The sequence below is a fragment of the Mesoplodon densirostris genome, chromosome 15 (assembly GCF_025265405.1).
Source record: "Mesoplodon densirostris isolate mMesDen1 chromosome 15, mMesDen1 primary haplotype, whole genome shotgun sequence".
Classification (NCBI taxonomy): Eukaryota; Metazoa; Chordata; class Mammalia; order Artiodactyla; family Ziphiidae; genus Mesoplodon; species Mesoplodon densirostris.
Window position 1 is genome coordinate 41282836 of NC_082675.1, and position 25321 is coordinate 41308156.

The 25321-nt window shown below is 42.4% G+C and overlaps 1 protein-coding gene across 3 annotated transcripts in view; it reads left to right on the top strand.

Annotated features, from left to right (window-relative positions):
- Positions 1-19485: 19485 nt before the first annotated feature.
- The window catches only part of IMPACT (impact RWD domain protein), a 28813-nt gene continuing 22977 nt past the window's right edge, over positions 19486-25321 (top strand). Inside the window, exons 1-4 of one of the 3 annotated variants that reach the window (XM_060119449.1) lie at positions 19486-19654; positions 20734-20862; positions 21863-21915; positions 23080-23142. In XM_060119449.1, coding sequence (XP_059975432.1) covers positions 19619-19654; positions 20734-20862; positions 21863-21915; positions 23080-23142 — 281 coding nt within the window. In that variant the 5' untranslated portion in view covers positions 19486-19618. The remainder of the gene's footprint in view (positions 19655-20733; positions 20863-21862; positions 21916-23079; positions 23143-25321) is intronic. The other 2 variants (XM_060119447.1, XM_060119448.1) reach the window with 2 other exon arrangements.

Genomic DNA, 25321 nt, shown 5'->3' on the forward strand with positions numbered 1-25321 from the left:
GCGCAGGGCTGGGACCTAACCAAAGGGAACGTTTTTATCAGGCTTACCAAAGGCCCATAGATATGCTCTGCCCAACAGAAAAGATCTCTCCTGGGTACTATTAAACCATCTAGATTCTGTCTGGGTCCATTTGACTGTGAAGTATACAAAGTACCGTGTTTAGCCAGGGTAGAAGCAGAAAAACATAGAGAGGGAAGTGAAGGCAGAGAGAAAGCAGAAACCACAGGCTGGCAAATAGGAGAGTAGAAAAGAGGTGACTGGGAATAGCTGAAGCAAGAGCAGAGAGAGAATGAGACGTGGAAACACTAGTGTACGGATCAAAGGGTGAGGCTCCTGGCTGGGAAGGCGCTAACTGCCGGCTGCAGCTATATCTTCAACCATCTTTCAGAGTAGCACAGATGTTTCTGCTTCTATCTATCTACATTGTTGCAATACATTCCTACACTTTGTATTGCAAACAAAGTGATGTAACCAGATGTAACATCGCTTTGATGTTAACCTGAGTGTTTCTCTGTTCCTTGACCCAGAAAGAGACTCACACCATGACGACCCCTTTCTTGCTCTCAGCTCTCTCGTTCTTCAAACCTCTAACAAACAACCCTGTCGATACCGCCTTTCTTTTCAACAGCTACCCCTCCCTTTAAGGTCTCTACAGCTCTTTGCTCTTGTGAAACTTCTAAAACACATCTCTTTTCCAGATTCCCCCTAACCTCCACTGTCCATTCCTGAGTAGCCACCAGTCAACACCTGATACAGCCAGCTCAAGGGCCCCACTCTCTCTGTGAGTTACCATAGCATGGGACATTAGTCCACTTACTGAAGTCACAAAGATCGAAGAGAGGGGATTTGATGGGCCAGTCTGAGGCCTCCATTGGAAGTACAGATTCCAGACTCCTGGATCTTAGATCTGGAAGAGTCAGCAGAAACCATCAAGCCCAACTTCACACCTAAAGCCAGATTGTCCTCAACCACATTCTGAAGGGGTGTTTGCCCAGCCCGAGAACCTCCTGGACCAGCAGATCATTGCCTCACATGCAGCTCAAACCACTTTCCCTAACTGCATTATTACTGTTAGAAGTTCCTCTTACAGAGGCAAATGCTAGCTCCACACAGCTCTCACCTGTTAGTCGATATAAAGCTGAACAGAACAAACTGAATTAGCCTTTCACAGGCCATTCTTCTAAAAAGTTAAAGAAAACTAGTGTGAGCTGCCCTGACTTTTCTTTCCTGGGCTTACATTCCCAGATGCTCTAACCAGTGCTCATGCTCCAGCTGGTCGTGGCACTGACACACAGTTTGTACTTTTATCTCTTAAACTTTAGCACCCAGGATTAAGCAAATCACATCTGTTTCTATAAAGCTAAAGAGTGTAGAGAAATCTTAGTCCTAGTCTATCAACTTTGCTAAACTAAACTTTGCCTTTTTTTCCATCCTTATTATCTTGACCTCTCCACTGCCCTCTGGTGGTGGCTAATTTTTTCTCAAGTGATAGAGAACTGGAGAGAAAAGAGATTGGTCAAAGGAGGAAGGTAGTAGTGCAGCAAAAAAAAAAAAAAAAAGAAGTGATTACACTTATATACAAATTCTTGGCCTCATGAAATTTATAATTTTGGAGGCAAAGTATACAGTGAAAATTAACAAGAAAGACAAGCCATAATAACACCTAAAACTGATAAATAAAATAAATTCTAAAGGATTTGGGAAGACGAGATCAGTGAGGACTAGAATAGAGAAGATGTACAGAAGTGCTGGCATTTACTTGTAGCCTTAGCTTTAGAGCGGAGACACCAGGAAATGGGAACTGAGTACCTTCAACATAGTAAGCTTGAGAGATGCAGCAAGAAACTGAAGACGTGAGCGTATATTTGGGGCAAGAGTTCAGGGCTAGAAAGAGCTTTATGAATCACCCACAAACATCCATAACATTGTAGGATTACCAACAGAAGGAAGATTGGATGACATGTAAGGACTTACCAGGGCAGAGAGAATCTGTCATCCATCCATGTTTTCATTAGTAAGTAAATGCATATTAACTTAGTAATTGACGTGATTTTGTGAGTGGATACATGTGCAAGGCACTGTTTTAGGCTGAGAGAAAAAAAGATGACTCTGGTAACAGCCTTGCCTTCAGGAATTTAAGAACTTAGTAAATGCAGATGAGGCAATGTAAGACTTGTACATCAGCAGGTATATTAAGAGATAGAAAATAGTAAGAACCATAAGTAAAATTCAGACAAAGGAGGAATAAGAGGAAGAAAGTTTTGTTTTCGAGCTGGGGCTATCAGTGAATACTTTACAGGAAAGATGGCTTTTAAAGTTAAGCCATTAAGATGGATAGGATGTGACGGTGTGGAAATGGTTGGGGAAACGATGTGTTAAGCAGATGAGATGTGAGCAAAACCGGCTAAGAGGAGGTGGGTGACATAAAGCTAGCACAGGGCCCTACACAGTGTAGACCACACTGCAAATTCATGAAACTAAACATTGACTGGATTCTCAGCACTGCCCAACAACCCTCTGTCCTGAGCGGAAGCTGGAGGGGCAGGTAGTGGAAGGAGCCTTAGAGAGAGACAAGCGGAGGTGACAAAGGGTTGAGAGCTCAGAGGTGAGGTCTGGACTAGAGAGCCACATTTGTGACCATCCGTGTGGAGGGGACGTGAAGCCATGAGCATCGCAGGAGATGGCCTAGGGAGAAAGAAGAACAGAGCAAGAAGATGAGGGGCCAGGACTGAGCTTTGTTTCCTGTTCTTCACTGCACTTCTTTTTCTCCTCAAATTCCTCACCCCACCAGCTCCCTGGCACACCCCTGGCAGATGACTTTGCCTGCTACTTTACCAAGGACACAAAAACCATTCGTTGAGAACCCCGCAAACTTCTGACCAGCAAACCAGCAGGCTTACCTGCACCCTTCTTACTTTTCCTCTTCTGTTAAAATGGAAGAGGTACCCCTCCTGTCTAAGGGCAGAGCCCTCCCGTGCCCTGTTGCCAATCCCTCCTCCTCGGCAACCTCACTCCATCAACCCTCTTCTAGATCTCCCAGTGCTCTCACGAGGTACCCGTTCCACAAGGGTTCTCTAATCGCTGCCACCTTTTAAAAACCCTCCAGCCAGAGAGTGGTACCGTCTCCCTCCTCCTTCAGAGTTCAACTGCTTGAAATCATGGTCTCCGCTGGCTCTCCATCTCCTCTGCACTCTCTCCTCTGATCTCTGTACTCAGCTGCTGCTCCCACTACTCCACTGAAACTGCTCCCTGTGGACACCAAAGGCCTCCGTATTGCAAAATCCAATGAACCCTTACAAGTCCTAACTTTTTTTTTTTTTTTGCAGTACGTGAGCCTCTCACTGTTGTGGCCTCTCCCGTTGCGGAGCACAGGCTCCAGACGCGCAGGCTCAGCGGCCATGGCTCACGGGCCCAGCCGCTCCGCGGCATGTGGGATCTTCCCAGACCGGGGCACGAACCCGCGTCCCCCGCATCAGCAGGCAGACTCTCAACCACTGCGCCACCAGGGAAGCCCACAAGTCCTAACTTTAATTGACCTTTGGCCATATTTGACACCAGTGACCCCTTCCCTCCTCCTGAGAATGCTCTTCCCTTGAATGTTGCAAGTTCTGCCCTAAACTCTACCTCTCTTCACACTCTCCTTGGGTGAGCTCACGTGCCCCCATGGCTTCCTAACCCTCTGTATGCTCACATCTCACAAATCTGTAACTTGGGTCCCAACATCACTCCTGAGCTCCTGACCACACCCCAGTTCATCAAACTCAGTTACAACTAAAAGGGCAGCTGCTCCTCTCCCCTCCGCCAACTGGCAGCCCTCCTTCTGTTCTCTTTCTCAGTGGCAAGCACTCGTCTCTAGTCCTCACTCTCCCCATCCTACCTTTTGCCCCACACTCAACCCTAATCTAGTCTTCACTCTGTAGTCAGAGGATGTTTCCAAAATTTCAATCTGATCAACGAATTCTCTTGCTTAGAATGCTACTCTGCCTTTTCCTTGCTTCGGGACGTAGTCTAAACTCCTTTGCATCAGAGTGTCCCGATTCGGCTCTCGTCATTATCACCGTGGTATTTTACACTTCAGCAGTTGTGAACAACTTTCAGTTCCCCGTACTGACACGGTCTCAGATGGTTTAGGACCTTTTGCCCATGTTGTTCTTTCGTGCCTTGAACGCTCTTCCCCCAGCTTCCTCATCTTGCCGAGGCTTATTCTATATGAAGTCTGAGCTTAGAAATCACTTCTCTCCAAAGGCCTTCCCTGACCGCCTAGGACTGGGCTATGTATCCCTCCCATAGGCTTTCCAATTTACCTTGTACTTACTCCTATGATAACATTTGTCACATTGTGCCACAAATGCGTCTTTATTTGTCTGTATCTTTCATCAGACTAGAAGTGTACTGAAGGCAGGGAATGCCTTGTTCAGCAGTTCACCCCCTTTATCTAACACAGTGAATGGCACATATTAGAAAATCAATACATATTTGCTGAATTAATGAATGAACTTGGACTTTATGTCTAAAATGTTTTATCCAAGGTAGGAGGCAGTGTAGCAAAGTGGCAGGTGCATAAAATTTTGAATCAGAAGCCTGAATTGAATCCCAGCTCTCTGCCTCTTAACCAGCTGTATGACCATGAACAATCTATTTAACCTCTCTGAATTGAGAGCCTACCCAATGCCAGGCACTGTGCTGAGTGCTTGCAAGGTAAAGAAAAAGAAAGACATGGTAACTGCCATCAAGGAAGCTGAGTCCAAAACAACGTGTAGGAGGTGGGAGGAAAGAGCATCCCAGGTAGAGGGAGTAACGTGTGAGCACTGCAGGCGAGCAATTGATCATGTGCCTTCCCAGGGGAAGTGGATATAGGTCAGTAAAGCCAGAAGAGAAGGTGCAGAACAGAGAGTTGGGATGAAGCAATGAGGCTGGAGAGATACAAGGAGCCACGTCATGAAGGGTCCTTTACTATGTGTCACAGAGTTTGAGATTCATCCTCAAAGCCATGGAGTTAAAACCCCAAAGAGTTTTAAGCAGGAGTCACAATATTAGCTCTCCATCAGACAAAGAGCTCCATCTAGTGGCGAGGTGGAGAATGGGCTGAAAGCCAGTGAAGTCAGAGGCAGGTTAGGAGGCTGTTGAGTAGTCCAGTCAAGGGGCCTCAGCTTTGGCAAGGACTTTGAGGATGGATAGTAGTAGGAGACTGATTCAAGAGACATACGTGACAGAACAGAAAGAACTTGATGACTGACTGCATGAGAGGGGTGTGACACAAGGAAGAGTACAGAAGGCACCCAAGTTTCTGGTATAGGCAATTGGTGTACAGAGGTGCCACTTACTGAGATGGGGCCTGTGGAAGATGGAAAGGCTTTTGAAGAGAGGACTGATATGATCAGAGTGATCCTGCAATGAGAGAGTTCTGTTGGCAGGAAGCAGAGTGGGAAAGGGACATGTCTGGAGTCGGGAAAATGAGCTAAGAAGTCACTGCAGTAGTCTAGGGGGAGCTGAGAGGGCCTGAACTAAGGTGAGCAGTGGGAATGGAAGGGAAGGTGGAGTAACAATAGACAGTGTCAGCAGTTACAGTGGAGAGTCCTAGAGGGTAGGATTACACAGCTGCATTAGGAGGGCTGACCTGAAGGTCTTTGAAAGCCAAGGAGAACTGAGACTTGATGCAACAGGAAAAAATAAAACTTTACACTATTCCTGAACAAAGTAGCATGTGAGGAATACTAGTCTAGCGATAGTATGCAAGGAGTACACTAGAACTAGAATGAGAAAAGGATGGAACCCGAACTAGAGTGAGGGGAGAGTGGAGGCTGCAAGGGGAATTGGTTACCATTCCAATACAGCACTGTGAGAAAGTGGCTATTACCAAGGAAGCACCTGAGATACAATACTTGTGACTCATTCTGTGTGAGATGTAAAAAAGAGGAAAAAACTGACATGTAACCATGGTACATGTAACATTCTCATAAATTACTTTACATATCTACCTGCATCAGGCTATGGTCTTCTTGAAATCAGAAACTGTGTCTTATTTATATCTTTAATATATAGTCCAGATTATGGCATAGATCAAGACTCAGTAAATATTCTGAAGTGACCAACTCAATGAATAAATAAGGTGGAAAGGCAGATTATGTATGAAACCAAGGTAGTTTGGGGATGGTTTTGAATTTGGCTGTGAATTGAGTTTAAGATGACAACTAAAATGTCCACTTGTAAATGTTTTATAGATGCTCACAAAAAGAGTAAGTGCTCAGAAGCTCAGTAGAGAGAAGAAACCCAAGAGGTACGCCAGGCGGTCATCAGTATTAATCACCCCCACAGCCCCCTCCCGCCATCTGCGTCTGAACAAACAACACTGCAGCCTCAGTGGCTTCCTGTTACAGTGCAGTGTGGTCAGGATGGAGGCTCTGCTCTGAGTAGCCGTTCAGACCCGGGTTCCTTCCACGTGAACACCACCATCGTCAATGCACGGTCCCCAGGGTCACTGCAGGAGAGTGTAGAGGATTATCCTGCAGGTTTTACGGAGAGGCTGGAAAGTGGTTTATATCACTCCATCCTCCCGTTTTTGTTCTCTCAGGCAGGCTTCACAGAGCGCCGTTCTCGACTATCCATTTGCCCTTTCAATCCATTCTCTGCCCTCCTCTACTGTGCTCTGTGTCATGGGAGGCTGGCCCCTAGGAAGGCTAAGCATTCTGGCACTCTGGCTTCCAGTTGGGTTCACAGAATGAGAGGAACCAGCAGGAGAGTGTAAACAGAAAGAGAGAGAGGGGCTTCCCTGGTGGCGCAGTGGTTGAGAATCTGCCTGCTAATGCAGGGTACACGGGTTCGAGCCCTGGTCTGGGAGGATCCCACATGCCGCGGAGCAACTAGGCCCGTGAGCCACAACTACTGAGCCTGCGCATCTGGAGCCTGTGCTCCGCAACAAGTGGTAGTGAGAGGCCCGTGCACCACGATGAAGAGTGGCCCCCGCTTGCTGCAACTAGAGAAAGCCCTCACACAGAAATGAAGACCCAACACAGCAAAAATAAATAAATTAATTTAAAAAAAAAAAGAAAGAGAGAAAGGTTGAGGTATCTATCACATCATTACCCCCACCCTTTGTCAAGAACTCCTGACAGTGGCTGCATTTTTCTATAGCCACAGCTTCTGTTGGGCAGTCCCTATTCTATGGCTCCAGCTCTTGCTGGCCTCCAAAACTCTATTCCTTCAATTCTGGGGGTCTTAGCAGCTTCCGGCACTTAATAGTTCCTGGCTGCTTCTTGTGGGGTCCCTTAACCTTGCCCATTCTTCTGTAAACCATCCCTTCTTAATCTCCCTTCAGTCAAATCCTTTGAGTGTGCCATTTGTATCCTACTGAAACCCTAACTGACACATTGTTGACTAGCTCACATTCATTCCATTTCAGATACCAATGTGCTCTTTTGTGGATGATTTAATTAATTTGTTCTATCAAAAAGAGTACAAGTGGACACTGTAGTCAAAATTCCACTTTAGAACCTCATCCTGAAAGCTTTAAGTCCACATACTCTATAGGAAGAGAGAATCCCTTCTTTTCATTAGACTCCAGAAATGGTTATGCAGATAACTCTTGTCTTCCTCCATAGCTACAGACACTCCATAAAGTGACATGAGTCACTCTATTCTCTTTCTCAGTAGTTTTATTCTTCTTTTTCCTGTTGGAGACCATTTCCACTTATGCACCCAAGGAAACATCATAGATGTATTTTTAGTAATACTAGATACCATTTTCTGAAAGCTAAGACACATGCTAGGTGCCCCATTATTTAATCGTTTAACAACTTTCAAAATAGATATTAACATCTTTATTTCATAAGTAAGGAAACTAACACTTGGAGAAGCTAAATAACTTGTCCAAGGTCATACAATTAGTACATGAGTCAGGATATGAATCAAATACTCTACTTTTTTTTTTTAGTTTTTTAAAATATATAACTCATTCATTTTATTTATTTATTTTATTTTATTGATTTTTTAAAAACTTTGGCTGCATTGGGTCTTAGTTGCAGCATGCGGGCTTCTCTCTAGTTGTGGCGTGCAGGTTTTCTTCTCTAGTTGTGGTGTGTGGGCTCCAAGGGCACGTGGGCTCAGCAGCTGTGGCGCACGGGATTAGTCGCCCCGCAGCACGTGGGATCCCAGTTCCCCGACCAGGGATCGAACACAAGTCCCCTGCACTGGAAGGTGGATTCTCCAGCATTGGACCACTGGGGAAGTCCCCAAATACTCTACTTTTAAAGCTCATGCCCTTAACCTCTATGCTATCTTGCTAGGATCTAAATAGCCATAAACCTGGTGATGTGCTTAGAAATAAGTGGTGGGTAATTGTAAAACAGCAGTAGTGGGAAGGAGAGAGAGAGTGGGTATATAAATGAGTAGCTGACAGAGAGATTTGCTTGGCATCGTGCAAAGACCAGGGTTAACAGAGCTAGAGTGGTGGCAAGAATCACTTTAGATAATCAACGCAGGTCACGGGAGACGGGAAAGAGGAAAAACTGATTTCGTATACACATTTAGAAAAAAATAGGTAAGAGGTCTAGAGTTTTGTTCCCACCAGCAGTTGCTGAGCTTCTTAATGGGAGGAACTGTGTCTTACTAATACTGATATCTCCAGCAAGCATGATGAATCTTCCACACAGTGTACAGCAAAGAATATTCACTAAGTTAGATAGTGAAACTTCATACTGTTTTCTGTATGAAGTATTATAAAGATGTTTACCTTATAATGTTTATTAATTATACAGCTCTGTAAACTCTGTGATAAAAATAGTAGCAACATACAATAAGATGTTAAGATACAATAAGATGTAAGATACAATAGTAACATAACATACTATAACATAACCTATACTAAAATAATAATATTTACTGAATGTTTATTATATGCTAGGCAATATACTATGCCCTTTACACAGGTTAGATCATTTCATTTCCACAATAATCCTATGATATAGATACTATTATTGTCATCCTCAGTTACAGACAGGGAAACTGAGGCACAGAGCTGTTAACTCACACAGCTAATTGTTGGCAATGTCAGTATTTTTATCTAAGCATCCTGGCTCGGGAGCCCTTCCAAAGTATGTTAAGAAACTATATACCTATTGCAGCTTAAATGTATCCCATATCAAGTTCACAAGATGATGCTCAACAGTGCCTGGCTAAGGCTAATGATTCTGAATCTCTTCAGCACAAATTAGTTAGGGTAGTTCAGCGTGCCACAAATAGTTGAAAATAGGTTTTGAAAAAGGCAATTATGTCTTCTCCTTTATACTTTCTTAGATTTCTTGGAAATGAATTGCATAGTGTCTTGCACATAGCACAAAATAGGCACTTAATAAATATCTACTTAATTTAACGAAACTGGTAACTTTTCAGTAAGAAAAAGTATAAGAAGATATTAAAAGCAAAAAAAATGGTGGTAGTAAAATATGCAAATAGTAGATATGAACATAAATCATCACTATTGCCTCCTACATACAAATTTTGCTACCTTTCGGAAGATGTTTCAATGAATATTTTCAAGACTACTGTTTAAAATGGTCACTAAGTCTTTAAGTCTTTAACTGCAGTAGAGAGCACATTTACCTGGAATGCTTTCTTTGAAAGCATCAGAATGATTTCTAAATATACCAGAGCCTTTTAATGAGAGGAAAAAGAGTTACATTCATTAACGTTCTTTTATTATGTAGGTGAATCTTGGGCCTGGACATTAAAACAAAAGCTCTGAGAAGACACTTTATGATGACCATTGTATGAAGGTGATTGAAAGACCTTGTTTTTTCAGGTTCTACTTCCTGAGGGTAATAACAATCCAAATTGACAAGGACTAGAATATCTTCTGTACCCATCTAGACAGGGAAAATCAGATTTTAACATCTCACAATCTCACAGAGCTCTTCAGTTAGAATTCAAAAGGCCATTCATTCTAGGGTTAGTAGTTTCCCAGTCTCCCAGATCAGACATCCTGACACAGGCTGACATGGCACCCAGAGGTGACTGGAAAGGGCTGCAGCATCAGGCATATGCTTCGCGCTTCCTCACTTCCTTTCATGAAACTCTCTCCTACCTCCAGATGAGCCCTTCCCCCAAGCATCTAATTTATGCATCTTTTCAACTAATATTTATTGAGTATTTACCATATGTTGGGGCTGCATTTGATGTTGGAGACACAGTGATGAATGAGATGATACCATGTCCTCCTGCAGCTAATACATACATATTGAAGAAGACAGATCACACATATATTACAAATACATAAGTTAGATCATTGTTGGATATAGATTCATAATTTGAAGAAATTACACAGGATAATGGGACAAAGTGGGAAAGAAAAAAATCACCTGTGTGCTCGGAGCTGGCCTGGCACTCACAGCTAGACCATGGTGTTCTCTGGTCAAACATAATTTTACAGCACATCAACATGAGAGAAAGTCACTCTGTGACTGCGATGGAGGCCAAAAAAAGAAAAAAAACTACTACTCTGTAATCGTGCCTGAGCAGGCACAAAACCAAAACACTGTGCAACCACTAAAATCACCAACAGCCCCCCTCCCAGCTGACATGAGCGAATGCTGCGTCTTCATTAACTGCAGCATTAGCCCCACTCTGCTCCTCCTGCTTCCAAGATAAAGTTCATTAAGATACCCAGTCATACAGTTACTCCCATTTCCTGAGAGCCCCCGATCCAGAGCAAACCCCACTTCCTTCCCAAACCCTTAACAAGCCCCATGGTAAGACTTTCTTACTGAGATGTCCCATGTTTCGTCAAGGTGTGCAGTCTTGCTTCCTGCTAGGAGCATCAATCAACAAGCCCCACTTTGCTGGACTGCAGTGTGTTCCTGGTGATCTTTGATTAACGGGCATCAACAATAAGGAGGGGGAAATTCTTTAATTAGGGTGGTTGGGGAAGTCTTTGATGAAGGGGTGTCAGTGTGCTGAGAGCTAATAGGTAAGGGGATGGCATTTGAATATTGGGTAAAAACACTCCCATCAGAGGGAAAAGCAAGTAGCATATACATATACGTATATGTATACATATACATATACATGCTTTTTGTTTTTTGCTTTGCTGTGCCACACGGCTTGCAGGATCTCAGTTTCCCAACAAGGGATTGGACCTGGGCCACAGCAGTGAAAGCCTGGAATCCTAACCACTAGGCCACCAGGGAACTCCCACAAACAGCTTATATTTTTATCCAACATTTTAAAATTTCACATAATCATCTCCTTTGGACACTGATTTTGGGGTAAGGGAAGGGAGCTGATCCTATTCTCTGTTTCTACTTTTAATCCAAGGAAAGCTTTTACAGAAAAACAAAACTGAAGTAACATGTAAGAGGTAAGGAGGTGGAAGGTGGAAGAGCCTTGCACTGAGACATGGTCACTGTGCTTGATGCTGAGCAAGGCTGAGCCCTAGGTTCATCCTTCTCCATTTCCCATCCACAATCCTCTTCTCTGTTGGCTGTAACTCAATCCTTCCTAAGGTTTTAACAACTAACTAACAATAGAACTGGTAACTATCCCTTCTAGAACTTCATTCATTAAGAAGAGTTTTCTTAAAAATTAAAAAAAAAATTTCAAAAAGCCAGAGTTAATATTTTTGGCAAGTGGGGACCCAGGTCCTTCTTAATATTGGACCAGAAACAGATATAACAGTGACCTTTAACTTCTACCCCCAGGGGAACATGAGGTATTATGATGCTAAATGGGGGTAGTGCTTATCAAAATGTGTTCTAGTAATTCTACTGCTCTAAGATTTTAGGGAGTGGAGGGAGGGGGGAGGATTCCTTAGTTAAATTCTTTCTGAAAAGCTGGATGTTACTGTCCTCTCTTGGAGATTTATACTGTACATTAGAATTTTAAGGGTTCTAAGAGTTTTAATGTAAAATTATCAGATGAAGTGTGTTTAGCACAGAGATGATAAACTCGACTGACCACAGAACACCTCACTTTACCACCTTCTACTCTGAGGGATGAATTTCTGTGGAATACACATTTGGACACACTGCTACTGGGAAACCAGCCACTGTCCTTGAGACCACTGAAGTGGCTGCACACCTTGTTAGGAGATAGGGGTGCCTGTTTCTGAAATGGGGGTGCTAACCGGATTAGTGCTGTACCAGGATCCTTACTGCACGGTTCCACTGTAGATAAGCTCTAGTATTACGCATTAGACGTCACTCTTTCACTCCCTTCAAATCTCCTGAAGTCAGGAAATGCCTGGCATCATTATTGTTTCTTACTACTGTTTGTATAATTGCCAGCTAATCTTCCCAGGCTGCAGTGTTACTTATTTATGCAGACGTTAAAATATTCAAGGATTTCCTCCTGTCCCCAGTAGCTTGCTAATCTTGACTCTGTTTCCTTGACTATTTTTTTTCTTTGAGAGCTTCTCCTTAAAACTTATATTTTAGTATCCAGCATGTTAATCTTCCTTTGTACCTCTATCACATTTCTTGGCCATAATTGGTCAAACCGTTGGCCAGAACACAAACAAATGGCGCAAACAGATCCTATAGCCTCAGCAGTCACTGGCCTGGGTCTGCCACATTGGCTTTCATTAGCTGGGAGCACACAACAAACACAGGGAAGTGGGGAAAGACTCATTATTAATAGTGCGCCAAGGTGTTTGTGTTTTGTTTCTTTAATATTTTAAGGACATATTTCCCTAAGAGAAATATTTTAGCAACAGATAATATGTCTACAAGTCAATACTATATGGGCAGAATTCTGCTGGTCTGGGTCCTGGAGAGACAGATGCCAACATGAGGTTGTATGTGAAAGAAATCTGTTGGGGGAAATACCTGTGAGAAAAAATAGGAAGGAGCCTGAAGAGGCCCTGAGAGCCATCAAACGGATGTAAATCTGACCCTAAGCAGAGGGAGAGAGGGAAAGAAGGGACAAAGGAAGGCTATGTGGCAGTAAATCTAAGGAAAGTTCAGCAAGACTTTGGGAGCCCAGAAGCCCAAGTCCCCCATCAGAGGAGTGTCTTATCTCCCAGGAATGGATCTGTTTGAGTAACTCTGCCATGTGCTTGCCTGAGAGCAGTCCATGGTAAGTACGGTCTCAGGACAAACAGAGTAATAGATCTCAGAGCACAGTAGCTGGGGCCGTCAGTCAATGACTCTCCCTACTCTCCAAGATCTGAGAAGTGCTTTCCCATGGTCATCACACAAGATTCTCAAAATTTGATGTGCATACAAATCACCCAGGAATCTTAGTAAAACGCAGATTCAGCGGGTCTGGGGTGAGGCCTGAGTGTCCATACTTCTAACAAGCTCTCAGACAACATGATGCTGTTGTTCCAAAGACCTCACCTTAAGTATTTAACAAGGTTCTAGAGAATACTTAGAAGAGCCCCATTCAAACCGTCAATGTAGGCTGAAGTAGGTTTTGTGGAGAACCGTTCACAGGCTTAATTCCTCACCGCTGATGGGACAGCCATCTCCGTCACCATCAGAAGATGTATATACTTCCAGGTTAGGTGTTTTCCATTCAAATAACTCATTCCCCTTCCCCTGATATCATAGCTGTCAACCCCCTCTTGTCACACTGCTTGCATAACCTGTTAATGATCATACCCATGTCACCTCTCTATCTATATGCACTCATTTTGGTACCAAGAGAGACCTTTGGTCCTTTGTGATCTAAATAACATTGCTTCTTCCTCCAAGTATTTGGTTTGGACAGTTTGTGTTTCTTAATCTAAAGCAAAAAGTTTTAAGCACCTCTTTCCAACCATATTGGGTTCTAAAGTCCACCCTACAGGGACTTTCCTGGTGGTGCAGTGGTTAAGAATCTGCCTGCCAGTGCAGGGGGACATGGGTTCGATCCCTGGTCTGGGAAGATCCCACATGCCACGAAGCAACAAAGCTCGTGCACCACAACTACTGAGCCTGCGCTCTAGATCCAGTGAGCCACAACTATTGAACCCGTGTGCCACAACTACTGAAGCCCATGTGCCTAGAGCCCATGTTCCACAGCAAGAGAAGCCACCACAACGAGAAGGCAATGAAGAGTAGTCCCCACTCACCCCAACTAAAGAAAGCCCGCATGTAGCAACGAAGACCCAATGCAGCCAAAAATAAATAAATAAAATAAACAACTTTATTTAAAAAAAGATAAAGTTCACCCTACATAGAAATTCTGGTGCAGCCAGTCATCATATTTCTCTTCTACGTAAGAGTTCTGAGGGATCTGGCCACATGCATCTCCTCCACATTGCCTGAAGACTTCTGCAGTTATCATCCTAATACCACGTAGCTGTCCATCTATTTTTTTTAACATCTTTATTGGAGTATAATTGCTTTACAATGGTGTGTTAGTTTCTGCTTTATAACAAAGTGAATCAGCTATACATATACATATATTCCCACATCTCCTCCCTCTTGAGTCTCCCTCCCACCCTCCCTATCCCATCCCTCTAGGTGGTCAAAAAGCACCGAGCTGATCCCCCTGTGCTATGCAGCTGCTTCCCACTAGCTATCTATTTTACATTTGTTAGTATATATAAGTCCATGCCACTCTCTCACTTCATCCCAGCTTACCCTTCCCCCTCCCCATGTCCTCAAGTCCATTCTCTACATCTGCATCTTTATTCCTGTCCTGCCCCTAGGTTCTTCAGAACCTTTTTTTTGTTTTTTTAGATTCCATATATATGTGTTAGCATACGGTATTAATTTTTCTCTTTCTGACTTACTTCACTCGGTATGACAGTCTCTAGGTCCATCCACCTCACTATAAAAAAACTCAATTTCGTTTCTTTTTATGGCTGAGTAATATTCCATTGTATATATGTGCCACATCTTCTTTATCCATTCATCTGTCAATGGACACTTAGGTTGCTTCCATGTCCTGGCTATTGTAAATAGAGCTGCAATGAACATCATGGTACATGACTCTTTTTGAATTGTGGTTTTCTCAGGGTATATGCCCAGTAGTGGGATTGCTGGGTCGTATGGTAGTTCTATTTTTAGTTTTTTAAGGAACCTGCATACTGTTCTCCATAGTGGCTGTATCAATTTACATTCCCACCAACAGTGCAAGAGGGTTCCCTTTTCTCCACACCCTCTCCAGCAATTATTGTTTGTAGATTTTCTGATGATGGCCATTCTGACTGGTGTGAGGTGATACCTCATTGTAGTTTTGATTTGCATTTCTTTAATGATTAGTGTTGCTGAGCATCCTTTCACGTGTTTGTTGGCAGTCTGTATATCTTCTTTGGAGAAATGTCTACTCAGCTCTTCTGCCCATTTTTGGATTGGGTTGTTTGTTTTGATATTGAGCTGCACGAGCTGCTTGTAATTTTTGGACATTAATCCTTTGTCAGTTGCTTCATTTACAAATATTTTCTCCCATTCTGAGGGTTGTCTTTTTGTCTTGTTTATGGTTTCCTTTGCTGTGCAGAAGCTTTGAAGTTTCATTAGGTCCCATTTGTTTATTTTTGTTTTTATTTCCATTTCTCTAGGAGGTGGGTCAAAAAGGATCTTGCTCTGATTTATGTCATAGAGTGTTCTGCCTATGTTTTCCTCTAAGAGTTTTATAGTGTCTGGCCTTACATTTAGGTCTTTAATCCATTTTGAGTTTATTTTTTTGTATGGTGTTAGGGAGTGTACTAACTTCATTCTTTTACATGTAGCTGTCCAGTTTTCCCAGCACCACTTATTGAAGAGGCTGTCTTTTCTCCATTGTATATTCTTGCCTTCTTTATCAAAACTAAGGTGACCATATGTGCATGGGTTTATCTCTGGGCTTTCTATCCTGTTCCATTACCATTGCAACAAAAAGAATAAAATACCTAGGAATAAACCTACCTAAGGAGACAGAAGACCTGTATGCAGAAAACTATAAGACACTGATGAAAGAAATTAAAGATGATACAAACAGATGGAGAGATATACTATGTTCTTGGATTAGAAGTATCAACACTGTGAAAATGACTATACTACCCAAAGCAATCTACAGATTCAATGCAATCCCTATCAAACTACCAATGGCATTTTTCACAGAACTAGAACAAAAAATTACACAATTTGTATGGAAACACAAAAGACCCCAAATAGCCAAAGCAATCTTGAAAAAGAAAAACGGAGCTGGAGGAATCAGGCTCCCAGACTTCAGACTATACAACAAAGCTACAGTAATCAAGACAGTATGGTTCTGGCACAGAGATAGAAATAGAGATCAATGTCCATCTACTGCTAAACAGATCTGTTCTCTTTCTTCACTCTAGTTACTGGCCTCTTTGTATATCTTAACTCAACCCCCTACACAGTGTCTATGGTGTAAAATAGCAGTTTTCACACTTTGTTTTCTAAAGCCATGGAATTCAAAGAAAGCTTTAAAAAAATAGATTAGGCTGGTCTGGCTAAAACAGGGGAGATAAAATTAGAGAGGTAGCCAGGAACACACCTTGTGTGTTAGGGTGTTTAAGCATTACCATGAAAGCTATGGCGAGCAAATAAAGGATTTCAAGGGAGAAAAAACACATCAGACTTGTGCATTTTGAATGATTCCTCTGGCAGATGTGAGCAGGGTAATTTTAAGAGGGTCCAGACAGAATCAGAAAGACTAGGACGGAGAATATGATGAATGTAAGGGATATTAAGGAATCAGAATCAACAGAACGTGCTGTCTGTGTATGAAGGCAGTGAAAGAGAGGCGTATAGTATGCCTCCCAGGTTTCAAGCTTGGACAATTATTGATGCAGGGTTCAGGGGTTGCCAATTATGGAAATGGCGAAGATAGGAGGAGGAACAGATTTAGGGAGAAAGACATTGATATCACTTTTGAACACAACGAGTTTGAGGAAGATACCTAGTAAACCATTTGGGTAAAGGGATGTAGAAATCAGCAGAATCTGGTTTAGATACCCTGCTTGTATCCAAGTCTATGTTACTATTTGCATACTATTCTCAGCCTCTGCTTAACTGCTCAAAGTTCATATTAAGTAAAGTCTTTTTCAACTAAATTGTCTATAAAGTCTTGCTTTCTTCCAATATGTTCTGCAAAATGTAGGTTGTCTGCCACACTCGTTACTGCAGTAATTACTTCTCTCCTTCTCTTTCCAAAGTGCTCTTTGCATAATCTGAGTTTTGAGCCTTATTCAGGGTTCTCTGCATTCAGAGAAATAGGGAAGGTTTTGCTTTGTGCACTTTGGCAGAAACAGTAATTTCCATCTAGAATCTGAGCTCAAAAGAAGATTTAGGGCTTCCCTGGTGGCGCAGTGGTTGAGAGTCCGCCTGCCGGTGCAGGGGACGCAGGTTCACGCCCCGGTCTGGGAAGATCCCACATGCTGCGGAGCGGCTGGGCCCGTGAGCCATGGCTGTTGAGCCTGCGCGTCTGGAGCCTGTGCTCTGCAACGGGAGAGGCCACAACAGTGAGAGGCCCGTGTAACGCAAAAAAAAAAAAAAAAAAAAAAAAAAAAAAAAAAAAAAGAAGATTTAAAGGCTCTAGCTATGAAGAAACAGGAATTAATAGAAAACCATGGGTGTAACCTGCAGAAGGTAAAATAGACTAGGTTGATATATGTGGTAAGAAAAGAGGTGCTATGTATAATAAACTAAATATATTATGCTTTGTTTAGAAGGTTAAATTGTGCTATGCATTGTTTTCTGTTACATTTTAACATGGTAGTTTTCAAATTTGGGTTGAAAGTCTTTGAGGGGCCACTGGGAGGGAGGGATGCTAGGTATTGATACCTGGGACTTCAGGCCCATCACCACTATTTCAGCCAGAACAACCTAATCTGTTTTACATAGGCTTTCACTGAAGAAAGGATTCTATGGCTTTTTTTTTTTAAGGGTGAAAATCACTGTTTTTTGCAACAGAGGCTGTAAGACATAAGAAGAGGTCAGTAGATGGACATCTAGACAGTATTAGGATGATAACTGCAGAAAGTTTCAGGCAACCTGGAGACACACAGTGACCAAACCTCTTGGCACTTCCAAGCAAATTCCTCACCAAGAAGAGAAATATCGTGATGGACTGGCTGCGCATGGACTTTGGGGCCCTACTTGGTTGGAAAGAGGGGCTTAAAACTTCTTGTATTCAAGATGAAAAATACACTGTCCAAACCAAATAAATGGAGGGAGGGGATGTTACTGACATGACAAAGGGCTAAAGTCCTCCAAGTCCTCTCTTGGAACCAAAATGAGTGCACATGTGCAGATTTATGGAGACAATCATAAAGGGATTATGCAAGCCATGTGACAAGAGGAGGTTGACAGCTGTGATGTCAGAGGCAGTGAAATGTAGGATGTTCCTTAAATGGGCCACAAGTTTTCTGCCAATATTTTTTTCTCCACTTGGAACAATTTCCTTCCTTTTTCAATTAACTAACCTCTACCTCTTCTTCAATAACTCGGTTCAAACATTGTCTGAAACAAGAAGCCCAATAAAAGTTGAATAGATGGCCTTCCTTGTGATACTAACAGGGCATAATTCTGGTCCATTTAAATACTGATTTACTTTTGTTCCCTCACACGTTAGCTTCTTAAAGGCAATGCACGACATCTAAATCTGCATTTCCAAAGTTTAGCACATAAGAACCTAATGTCCGTTGAATAAATCCACAAGACTTATGTTAAGATCTCTTCAAAGTAATTCGGGTGGAATTATTTACGGAATTCTCCTGATTCAGGCAAGTGTTTTAAAGGGGAACTAAAACATGCCCGTGATTAAGGAAGACGGGAGAAAGGAAAGATGTAGTATTTTGAGTTTGTGTGTGTGTGCGTGTGTGAGAAGAAAGTGAGGCAAGAAGTGATAAAAATGCCTCTCGAATAAGACATTAAGTGACTTGATTAAGGTATCTCAACTAAAGTTACAAATATAAGTCACAACCAATGTATTGGAATGTACGTGTTGGGGACACGGGAGAAATGACACAAACTTATTCAAGTTTTTTGGATAGTGAAACAACGACCTTCATGTTGACTGGCAAAACTAGCGTCCTGAACAAAAGATGCTCCCAGACAAAATGTCCAAGGACACCAAAGAAAACTATCACAACACAACGGCGAGTGAGTTAAGTTTTTCCGCACGCTTTCAAAATTGCCTTCTGCTCTCTCCTGCTCTCCTGCTTTTGGTAAATCAAACCCACCCTTGCTCAAATCAGACAAAATATCTTAAAACACTTAAAACAAAAACACCGTGCCTTGAAATGCAAAGATGGGTCTTGGGCTGTGGACTGCGGTGAGTCCCTTCCTGGGACGCTGCGGTGAAGCTGACTCCCCAATGTCTCCGGGGGGTTCCGATGGAACCGACTGCGCCGTGGGCGAGCAGAAGCCCCGGCGGGTTTCAGGAGCAGAGCCCAGACACTCTCCTGCCGCCGCTTGGGCGGGACGGCGTCCCCACGACCCGGCGGAAGACAAGGGGAAAGGCGGGCGCGAGGCCAGAATAGGAAGCCCTGGCGCCGGTATCCCCCTAGCCCGACCTGGCCCGCAACCCGGAAGCAGATGCGAGCCGCGCTGCGTGGCTGGCTTGCGGTTCCGGGTCAGGCCGCGCTGCGGGTAGCGCTGCTGGCCGCGCTTGGCTCACAGTCGCAGCACCCCGCCCCCGCGCTCCGGACCTGGGCAGGCGGTGGCCGCTCGGCTGCTCCCGGGGCCACATGGCTGAGGGGGATGCAGGGAGCGACCAGAGGCAGGTGAGGCCCCGGCGGGGCGCCGACCTTTAGGCTCGGCTCGGCCTCGCCTCACCGTCCCGGGCCTCCTCGGCCGAGGGGCCTCTGTCCGGGGCCGCCCCCGGTCTCATCCGCACCGCCCGCGCCCGAGGCCGCGCCGTTCGCTCTGCCGCGTCCCATTGCCTCGGCGCTTGATCTCAGCCGATCGCTCTCTGGCCGGCCGCTTACAGGTGTCGGCGCGCTGGGCCTGCCTTGGGCCCCGTCATCGTCAACCATCAACACGCGATTGAGCAGCTCCCGGCCGGAGGCAGAAACCCGGGTTCTGCTCCCGGCCCTGTCCCCGCCGGGTCACCTTGGACAGGTCACTTAAGAACCGTTTCTGCTTTCGCAAAACGGGCAATAGTAACACAGACCCTGCAGTCACTGAACCTTCCTCCTCTTGGCGTTGAGCTTTCCCCAGCGCGTGGCTCACGTGGGCGCTCTTAAAGCTTTTCCGAATGTGCTATGAGGACAAAATGAGACGATACAAAGTTGAATGTATACTTTGCTTCCCATTTTTACCTTTAGGTCCGGTTTTACTCTTCTTTAAGCCGAAACAAAAAGAGTAATTTCTGAAATGTTTCGAGGGTTTGATGACCAAAAACCCCAACAACCGCCCAGCCTCGTGCCCAAATTCAAAACAAAAACAATGAAGGAGATAGCCAGTAGTAATATAGGGAGAATATAATAAGTAACAGTGCCACCAGGGAGTGGGGGCGTGGGGTTACCTGTTAAAAAGAGAAGGTGGAGCGGAGGAGTTACGTTTATCCTTTCATTTGTAAATCTCACTGCAGGATATGGGAGTGCATGTATATTTTGGCTCAGTAGTGGTCAAAAGCACAGTGATGTAGTAGCAAGGCTGGTGCCAGTCATTGCAATTGTGTCTTGTACCCAGAGTAGAACGTGGTGACCGGCTGCTGAGAACGTTTGGTATCGTTTATTCAGGGATCTTTCATCCAAGCTGGTGATGTTAAATACAAATACCTTATAAAGCAATAAGGAAAACTCAGGTTTTTAGGGTCGGTGCATTCTTTGACTTTTTTCCCCCCATCAACCTCTTTCAGAATGAGGAAATTGAAGCAATGGCAGCTATATATGGCGAGGAATGGTGTGTCATTGATGACTGTGCCAAAATATTTTGTATTAGAATTAGCGACGATATAGATGACCCCAAATGGACACTCTGCTTGCAGGTATTTTTGCCCTTCTCTACAGCCATTTTCCAGTTACAAGGTTGACTCTTGTATGATTGACTGCTATTGTATTCCTCTAATGATTATTCTTGTGTGACTTGTTCTGAATTGTCTTTTTGTTGTTGGCTTTTAACGATTGATGATCTAAACATATGGGTAATTAAACCTCAGATCACTCTCAAGTAATGCTTTCATAGATAGTTTCAATCTTTTCTCTCCTAATTATTTTATTTATTTAAGTGTTCTTAATGTACCATTGGCAGACTTGAGTTTCACTTCCTTTCACTATCCTGTACATTTAATAGAAGAGAGTCTAAACCTGGGAAGAGGACTGACATTTAAGAGGAAGAATAGGTTAGTTATTTAGATGGTTCATAGAGTAGATACTCATTTCTTTGTTAGTTGGGAATCAGTTGTGGTTAGGATAAATGAAAACATCAGCTATGGCTTTCTATTTTAATGCTTATTCTTTGATGACTACCTATACTTCCAACATAAAAGATGCCAAATTGAGTTTTTGTCAGTATTTGTTTTTATAGTAATACTGGTTTGAAAAGAAACGTGCATGGTTCTCTATTAAGTGTTAGCTATTTAATGTATTTAATAGTGTCTGGTAGGATTTTTTTTTTTAATTTCTTAAGAAAAATATCTGGAACATGTTATAATGCCGCTCTTTCATTTGGGGTTGGGGTATAAAGCCCCTATTTCAGTTTTTCTTTTCCTTTTGTCTTTGTCCTGCCCACTTATTTTCTAATTTTCATTGCTTTTATACTTTCTCTGCAAATAATAATCTTCTTAAAAGATTGGCATCATCTTAACAACGTATTTAAGGCAGAAGCATAAATATGAGGTGGGAATTCTCTCCTGAAGTTTAACAAAACAATGGTTTTGTTTCTTAGTTTGGCAAGTTAGAAATCTGTCCAATGACTGGCTTTATGAATGTTGTTATTTTTGAGCCATGATGAAGTATAAGCAGATTTGTTTTTAAACTGCTTTGTAGGTGATGCTACCGAATGAATACCCAGGTACAGCGCCACCTATTTATCAACTGAAGTAAGCTATATTTCTACATTTATATTTTTTTATAAAAAGATTATACTTTTCAAAGATTGTTTCTCTGTACTGTACATTGTGTTCATATAGACTACCTTATCAAAATGTATATAGAAATTAAAAACACCTTTTGGACTTGATGTAGAGCATTTAAATTTAAAAATTAAATCATGTAAAAACACTTTGAAGTTTGCCACTTAGTATAAAAGAGAATCAGAGGATCCATAGAGGGTAAAATAGCTACAGAATTATCTTTAGAGACAGGGAGGGAAATCTTCCTCTTTAGACAACCTAGCAATCTAGAAACCTTGGCCTATAGAGTTGCTCCTAACCTGGTTCTGCTGATCTCGCCAGTTCCTTGACATGTCTCTGTGTAAGACGGCCTGCCTTCCAAGAATCACGCATGGTGCTTGTGGTGCTTGTCCTGCCCTTGTTGTGGAGGAGCCATCTCAGCAGCCCCAGCGCAGTCTTAATGAGTCATGACCTGTTGATTGCAACTAACCTTTGCTCCACCTTGCCTGCTTGACCTACTAAGCTGTATAAACCTGTGCAGACAGAATTGCATTAAATCTCAATTACTAAAATTTTTACCTTCCAGTGGGATTGTCTTTTGTATGAGTGTTTTAAAACCATAGCGGTAAAATTTGTTATTATTCATGGTTCTGTAATATTTCATTTTTATTGACAGTGAAAGATATTATAGAATGCTTGTAAACATCTGTGCCCTTTTCAGAAATAGTTGATTGTTTTTCTTACAGTCATGTGGCAACTGACTTATTTGTTAGAGTTGTTTTTGAGACACCAGTTAGAAAAAATTGGGAAGTCCTGATAGTGTGGCAAATACTGTGAATCTGGAAATTTAGATTCTGGAACCTCTTCTGCCACTTAGGTAAACTAGGGCAGATTTATGATATCCTATAAACTCCTCTGTTTATTAAGCCATATTTTAATTGAATAATAATGGTGTTGGCTTCATCATGGTTTTGGGGGAGGAATAAATGAATTAATGCCAATGAAAGCATTTTGGAACTATATCGATTTATACAACATAACATAACATTTTGAAGTTAAATAAAACCAGTTTGTGATTAATCAGTATTTTTTCTTTGAGATATAAACACAATCTTTGAATAATCTTCTTTATTTTGTTGTATTTAATCTTAGTGCTCCTTGGCTTCAAGGGCAAGAACGTGCAGATTTATCGAATAGCCTTGAGGAAATATATATGTAAGTGATGGATAATTAAAAAAAATTCTATGAGTGACTCTATTGTGGGCCTTTGTTGGAATCATGATATGTTAGGGCCTTTTCTAAACTTTTTGTTAAGCTGCTTTTCCATTAACAAAAAGAATATACTTGAAAAATCCTTGAAAGATTGGTTACATAATGTAATTTTATATATACATTTGATACGAATTCCGCTTAGAAACAAAAATACACTATTATTTAGAACTAATAGCTATAAAGACAGTTAGCCAGCTTGTGAAAGTAAATTCAGAGATACTGCTCTTATTTTGCTGTTTTCATAGGCTATGTTGAATGAAACTGGTAACAGCAGAATCCTAAGCATAATTATTCATTAAACTACTATGTGTGTGTGTGTGTATATATATATATATATATTTTTTTTTTTTTGGTATGCGGGCCTCTCACCGTTGTGGTCTCTCCCATTGCGGAGCACAGGCTCCGGACACGCAGGCTCAGCAGCCGTGGCTCATGGGCCCAGCCGCTCCGCGGCATGTGGGATCCTCCCGGACCGGGGCACGAACCCGCGTCCCCTGCATCAGCAAGCAGACTCCCAACCACTGCGCCACCAGGGAAGCCCCTACTATATATTTTTAACGGTAACGTTCTTGTATTAGGCCATAAGACTGAGAGTCTATTGATATACTGTATTTTTCACTCTTTCATTCATTCAACAAATGCTATATGGCAGGCATTGTACTAGATCCTGGATACGCATAATTAGCAAAAACAGAAATGGTCCCTGTTTTCATTTAGAATTTGCAGGTAGGGGAGATATTACTCATAACATTGTAAAAATGAATGTCACACTGCAGCTGTGATAAGTTCTGTAAAAGAAAGATATTAATATACAGTACTAATTGAGTTTGAAAGAAGTCCTGACCTAGTCTAGGAGGTCAGGGATGGCTTGTTTGACTTAAGAGCTAAGTTACTTAAGTGAAGATAACTCCAGTGAAGGGCCACAGCATGTGCAAAGGCTCTCTGTCAATGAGTTTGGCACATGTTAAGATACAACGTAATGGTGGTATTAAGTGGGAAAAGAGAGGGGAGGAGAGAAGGGAACATGGTGGGAAAATGACCTAGTAAGGTAGGCAGGGGAAGTTATGGAGAGTCCTGTAGGCCATGTTGAGGATTTTTGTCTTTATCCTAAGACCTTTGGGAAGCAGAGAAGAGTTTTAAGTGGTGTGATGCCATGATAAGATTTTCATTTTGAAAACACCATTCTGTTTCTGGGTGAGAACTGATTGGAAGGGAGCAAGAATAGATGTGGGATATCAGGAGGCTAGTGAAGTAGTCCAGAGAAGATATTTCTGTGATTTGGGTTAATTTTAATGAGATACATTAATTTAGTACAACAAATAATGTTCTGGAACATCAGTTTTACTGTAATCCAGGAACTGGTAAGGATCGTCTTATATGTTGTAGGTGGCTACCCCATTTGGCACAGTGAGAGAACCCCCTTTGTATCTGTGGGATCTAGACCAGGTTTCTTTTCCTCACAGAGTATTTAATTTAAAAAGTCTTCATGGAATTGATTCTATTTGTTACTTCCTAGAGGAAGTGTGGTCTTCCTTGAGTTCCTAGGTTTACACTTGACTCTGGAAGTAACCAAGAACTGGACATATCAATGGGAGAGGCCCCCATTTAGTGATTCAGTCATCCTCATCAGAAATGTTTTCTGATACCTGTCCCTGACCTTACTGGCCACTCCAACTTTTGTGCCCCCAACAAACTTCTTTCTGTAATATTTTATTTATGCCTATTTACCAATTTATCTCCCCCCTAAAGTAGAATAAGATAAATATACTGCAAATTTGCTCACCAATGATGTTGTAATTATACATCTTACAGTCATTTTTCAGTTCTTATCTTACTTGACCTCTAACTTTTGGTGGTGTTGAACACTTTCTCTTCTTGAAAAATCTTCCAATACTTGGCTTCCATCCTGTTAATCATATTCATCAATTAGATTTTTCTCCTATCTATGCACAATGTCATGCACTCTGAAATGGCTTCCCATCTGCCTTTTTTCTGCCCCAAAAGTGCCCCCCTTTATTAAGAGATACCCTCCTATAAGGACACAACTTGCTGTTCTCCTTAAGTAGTTCACTTGAGCTACTTAGAGAATTAGGAAGGATCAGAAATAACAAAGGAGTTTGTT